Source organism: Temnothorax curvispinosus, unplaced genomic scaffold (assembly GCF_003070985.1).
Source record: "Temnothorax curvispinosus isolate PA1 unplaced genomic scaffold, ASM307098v1 QBEX01006433.1, whole genome shotgun sequence".
Lineage (NCBI taxonomy): Eukaryota > Metazoa > Arthropoda > Insecta > Hymenoptera > Formicidae > Temnothorax > Temnothorax curvispinosus.
Window position 1 is genome coordinate 93,372 of NW_020216213.1, and position 6,390 is coordinate 99,761.

At 25.2% G+C, this 6,390-nt stretch overlaps 1 protein-coding gene across 1 annotated transcript; it reads left to right on the plus strand.

Annotated features, from left to right (window-relative positions):
• Positions 1–3,263, plus strand: LOC112455870. Its single transcript, XM_025018071.1, has 6 exons — positions 1–150; positions 480–561; positions 1,152–1,240; positions 1,615–1,726; positions 1,852–1,922; positions 3,099–3,263. The coding sequence occupies exons 1-6, from the start codon at positions 67–69 to the stop codon at positions 3,114–3,116; spliced, it is 456 nt and encodes a 151-aa protein (XP_024873839.1). The 5' UTR covers positions 1–66; the 3' UTR covers positions 3,117–3,263.
• The last annotated feature ends 3,127 nt before the right edge of the window (positions 3,264–6,390 follow it).

A 6,390-nucleotide genomic window follows, 5' to 3' on the forward strand; every position in this document is an offset into this window, starting at 1 on the left:
TTGGCTCAGTGGCAATTCATCGAGGGGCCTAATCGCGTTAAAAAAAAATTAAAAAAGGTTAATAAAATGCAACGAATAAGAATGAAAGCCACTGGTACAATTTTTTTCATTTCGTGTGTGGTTATGGCGAATCTTCAAAATGCAGAGAGTGTAAGTCTCTTAAAATAAGAAAGATGCGTAAGTACATCAATAAATAATCTGAAAAAAATTAAGAAAAATTTATAATTAACATTGTATTTAATATGTTACAAATTCTGCAAATTTTACCGTGTGTGTGTGTGTGTGTGTGTATGTGTGTAGTGTATTAGTGATTAAAAATAATAATTAATACTAAAATTTTATATCATAATTTTTGAGAAATATATTTAAATCATTTTGTAAAAATAGATTGGTGTATTTATTTTATAATTTATATATATTTGTTTAAACGTAAACATTCATGTCTCACGTTTATCATTGAGTTATTTTTATTTCCGCAGAAAAAATTGTCCTTTGACGAAATAAGGAAGGCTCTGCAGCCGGTGAAGAAGCATTGTCTTGACAGGGTGGGCACGGATCCAAGTATGTCAGATTAAAAACTGCAAACTTACGTATATTACAAAATGTAATGTATCTAACCGTCAAGATCTTTAGATTTTTATGTAATACATATTTTATAATCATATGTCTTTCAATTTAGAAAAAAATTATAAAAATTTAATAATATGTAGTATATGTAGGTAATGTTTGATTAATATTAAAATACACAATAAATCGAATACCAAAAATTATATTAAAATATTATAATATATTTTTTGTATTGTATTATTTTATATATTATCTATATATATTATATAAATTAAAACTAAATTTTTAAAACTTAACTAAAACTTTAAATTTAATATTAAAAGACAAGTTTTAATACTCGTGAAAATTGGGGTATTTGTTAAAACCAAGTTACTGGCCTCTCTCTCTCTCTCTCTCTCTCTCTCTTTCTCTCTCTCACTCAAGCTACGTTACATAATAAAAATAGATAATAAATATATGTGTTTATGGACAAATATATAATAAACATTTTTTATAATATATGCAGATAAAATAATAATTTATTTAAAAAATAATATATTAAAAATAAAGAATACAGTAAGATTCTAATATCGATTTGTGCATAGAGTTGCCCGATAATGCAGTCAAAGGTAATTTCGTATCTGATCGAAAATTGCAATGTTACTACAAATGTATGATGCTGAATACAAAAGTAGTAAGTAAAATTTTAGTAATTTTCTATAAATATTTCTCAAATCTTTTTAAATTAGTTTAAAAAATAGAAATGAGATAAATTTGCAGTGTAAATTAGTGTTACGACTATTTAGATGTCTCTCTATAAACCTTAATTAAGAAATTAGTATATTTCCCAATAAATTAATATAGCAAATTCATCCATGTTAGTTAAATAGTTAACTGTCAAATTTTATACTCAACAAATTGATTGATATTGATAAAAGAACTTGTACATAAGAAAAAATGTATAGCTGTTTATTCAAATAAAATAATTTAAAAAAAAGAAACAAATTACATAACTCATTTACGATTTTTATCAATACTTACAGCAATATACTTTTCTCTTTTTTTCAGATGAAGAATGACAAGATAATTGAAAAAGCTCTCTCAAAAATAGCGGAACATATGTTACAGGAGGACTCTGTATCACTTGTTTTAAAAGCGATGGAAAAATGTCATTCAATTGGTAAGCAAAACTGATGTAATTTTTTAAAATAAAATATTTTTTGAATAAAATAAAAAATAGTCCGAAATGTTTTCCATAAAAAATTTCATATATAATTTCTTTGTGTTTAATTTCTATTTTTACAGCAATGAAATCGATGGATGGATGTCAGTTAGCATATGACTATACCAAATGCATCTACGATTATAATTCAATGGTAAGATAGATATTAATAATTTCGTAAATCTTTTCGTGACAACAGTGAAAGAGCGGGATTCTAGAAATAAAAAAAGAGAGAATAACATCGAAAAAAATTAATTTTATATTTAATAAACTTATAACTATTTGATATTTTATAAATTTATATATTATAAATTATAATCTTAATCATACACACATAGTCAGTTTATAATATATACACCATTTTCATTATCAATAGAGCTACAGCCACATATTCGAGCTACATTTTCTCCGAAAAGAGACATTCTATATATGTGAGCCTTCTTTTCGTCTTGATTTCGTTACAGTTGCAATTATTATAGGAAAAATTGTAGGCTCTTTCTTGCTTAACTTCTTGATGACCGAGTTTTGTTTTTAAAGCTTATTAGGTGTTTTTAGTCCTCCAAGGAATTATGTAATAGCGTTTTTGACTGGGCCGGGTTTCAATCCAACCAGAGTTGGATTATGACGTCACAGATTATATTATATTGTTTTCGGAAATTGATACAAGGTTCAATTTAGCAGAATTTATTAACAAACATTTTCTATCGGTTGGAAATTTTGTCTAGCAGCCATTACCAATGGCTATTTTTCGCTTATAACTATTAATTCGTAGATAATTTAATGCCAATTAGCAATTAAACTATAATACGCTATATAATACATTATAATGCAATATTGCTAATGAAATTTCTTACTAATGAAGCTATTAGAATATAATAGCAAAATAATGAATTTAATATTTTGTGACATGGCATAACAAGCTATTATCATCTCTCTCGTTAATCACTCAATATTGACATTATAATTTATTCATGAATTTATTATTTTAAAATATTACTACTTTTCTATACATCAAATCTTTTAATCAAACTATAAAATTTTAACTTTATTTGTCATAATTTATTTCCTTTACTTTAGAAGTAGTGAAGATCTCTATCTTCTTTTTTCTTATTAGAGAAATGTTTACTTATATATAAAAGTATTGAAATACCTTTATAACACATATGCACACATATATATATTATAAATTAATTATATTATATTAATATAATTCTTTGAAATTTATATAAAAGTATACAAATACTTTATAGGATCACAATTAAATATTTTCTAATATAATAATTCTTTAATAACATATTGTATACAATTTGAAAACATTTCGCTTTTTCAGCTACTCATTTACCCATGAAGATATCTCTTTTAATGGATCTTTTATTTGGATAATTATGAAAGTGATTTTAGCCACATCTTACATAAGACCTGTAGGAGCATAATATGACCACACATTATGTATCGAATTATGAAAATCGAAACTACGCCAAATATATAAAATACATACAAGTTAATCACACGATTTGTCCTTATATGTTTTCTCCTTCCATTCCTTTTATCTTTACATCTAATACTAAATAGAAAAAAAGAAAACATAATACTATACGGAAGAATAATAAATAAAAAAACTTTTTCCTAAATTTTCAATATTTAATAAAATCTCATTAATATTTAATAACTGTTTTAAATATTTAATGTAATTATATTTAATAGCTATTTTAAATAAATTTAATGTTATAAACATCTTCTGATTTGATTAAATACAAACCGGGCATGCCAAGTTTTTATACTTTGATTTTAAGTCCATCTTATAAGTCTTAGAATTTATATAAAATTACAATAGAATTACCTACAGAAAAATGAAATAAAAATTTACTTATTAAACATATACAGGGTGTTTCAGAATTGCATGGCACTATTTTAGGAAAATATTTTCTAGGTCAAAATAAACAAAAAAATTTGGTAAAAGTGAATTACACATTACAAAAAAAAAGGTAATTTATCAGAGAAAAATTTTTAATTACGTAAAAATAAATACTTTATTATTAAAATAACTAAGTTTGTAAAAAATAAATTATTACTTATTTGAAAATTAATAATTAGTGGATAAGGAATAATTAGTCTCATTGTCAAGTAAATTACTTATTTTAAAAATTAAATGCGTCTACAAAATACAATCAAATTTTTTTAAATAATTGTTTTTTTTTTACAACAATCAGTTTCTTTTATTATTCTACGTATAAAAGTATCAACGTAAAGTCATCAAAAAGTGAATTTAATACTTTACAAGATATTTCATATTTTATATTAAAAATATGACAAATTTTAAATATCTCAGGAAATCCTTAACGAAAGAGAGCTTTATTATAGTGTTTTGAGAACGTCTCGACAAGATATGCAACTTTTATCTTAAGAAAAAAATCAAGTTTTATTTAAGAAATGTCTCCTTTAAAATTTCTTGAAAAAGATGACATATGACACATAATTATTTTTTGAACCACGTTTAACTGTAATAATTAAATTATTTATATTAAACCAATTAATAATTTGTAAAATAAATAAGTTACCTGAGATTAATTATTCATTATTTAAAAAATTAATAACTTTTTCTACTAATTATTCATTTTCAAATTATAGTAATATATATTTTTCACAACACCTCCATGGAAAGTTCGACTTTCCATGCCTGTAGAGAGGGGCGAAAGTGACCAATTTCACGCCAGGGCGGCATTAGCGGGCGGAAAGTAACCACTTTCGTCCCTATTTAACAGGACGAAAGTAATCACTTTTCGCCCTAGGAAGGAAAGTGGTTACTTTCTGCCCGCTATGCCGTCCTGGCGTGAAATGGCCACTCTCGCCTCTCTCTAGGCATGAAAGTCGAACTTTCCGTAAAGATATTGTAAAAAATATCGTGTGTACCTCGGGGCGAAAGCTTTTTCAGACTTGTGTGATTTGCTGCCCTTGCCTTCGGCTCGGACGGCAAACTTCACACTCGTCTGAAAAACGCTACTTTTGCCCCTTGGTGCACAATATACTATTTAACAAACTATTAATTATTTTAATAATAAAGAATTTATTTATACTAATTACCAATTTGCAAAAAAAATTATTTTATTTTTGCCTAAATACTATAATTTTAACGTAACTATAAAAATTTTTCTCTGACAAATTACCAATCTTTTAACTAATAGGTAATTCATTTTAGCCTAATATTAATTTTTATACAATTAGTAATTTTTGTGACTAATTACTAATTTGCTAATTCAATAAAATTTTAATTTGTTGTTATTGCTAATTTGTGAATAATTAAAAAATAAAAAATGGAAATTTTTTGCCGATACCTGCTTATCACTATAAAATGCATGATATCAGTACAAAATTATCTTTTTCAAAAAAAAGTAAAAAAAGGTACCAAGTATACGCGCAATGTATGTTGTAAATCCAGAAATTCTAAATGGTATAGTAGCTTTATTTTGTTTATTTCTTCCTAACAAAATAATTCACAAAATTGCGTTACCTAACTTAATCCAAGTAATATGTATTTCAAAAAAAGATGTAAAATTTTTAAATTGCGTCAATTGCAAAGAGAATATATATATATATATTGCTTTGAAAAATAATTGTTGCACAACTACTTTTAAAAAATAAAACTCAAGTGATACGTATCTGTGTATTCCCATTCAAGGGTCTTCTCATTCCAACCCAAGCTTTAATTCATTTAAAGATTTCACATCTTTTTTTGAAATACATATCACTTGGGTTAAGTTAGGTAACGCAATTTTGTGATTAATATTACGTAAACATAGTATGTACTCTATATAAAGGCACAATATGAGTATTAATAATTTATTAGAAGTAAAGAAATGCAATTGATTATGAAATGCTAGAAATGTATATTTTTTACATACATATTTTATGCAGAACAAATATAACAAAATGCATAAAAGTATTGGGAAAGTTTTTTTATGTTTACAATAAAAATTGACTCTTATAAGAAAACCTTGCGTAAGAAAAATATGTTCGCTAACTATTTAAAAAAAAAAACGTTTAAAAAATGTAATGTATCATAAAATCGAAAATTAAATTGCACAAAAATAGATATAAAAGCAATGTAATTAGCCAAATAATACTTTTTTTTAAACCTAAATGTAAAAAAAACTTTTTTAAACATACTATACAGAGTGTTTCAGAATTGTTCGGCGCTATTTTAGGGAAATATTTTTTAGATCAAAATGAACAAAAAAGTTTATATAATCATATGTTCCAAACTTATTTATTAGTAAGATGTTAAAGAGTAAAGATTACGTTTAATACAGTAAAACATTTAAAGTATTTTCGAAGTGGCCGCCGTTTTGTTGAATTCTTCTTGCGTGCCAATAGGTCTATGATAAACTAAAGACTTCATCCAACCTCATAGAAAATGGTCTAATAGCGTTAGACTATTTTCTATGGAGTTGGATAAAGTCTTTAGTTTATTGTAGACTTATTGGCACGCAAGAATACTTAAGAAATCGCATAATGGAAGCTACAGCAACTATTAGGAATAATTCTACACTGATACCAGAGAAACATGGATACATATGATGCTGAATGCTGCATTCAACAAAACGGCGGCCACGTCAAAAATATAC

Coding starts and splice junctions, on each gene's coding strand:
- LOC112455870 (XM_025018071.1), top strand. CDS start 67: ATGCAACGAATAAGAATGAAAGCCACTGGTACAATTTTTTTCATTTCG. Junction 151..479: donor ATCTTCAAAATGCAGAGAGT/GTAAGTCTCTTA, acceptor TTATTTCCGCAG/AAAAAATTGTCCTTTGACGA. Junction 562..1,151: donor CAGGGTGGGCACGGATCCAA/GTATGTCAGATT, acceptor ATTTGTGCATAG/AGTTGCCCGATAATGCAGTC.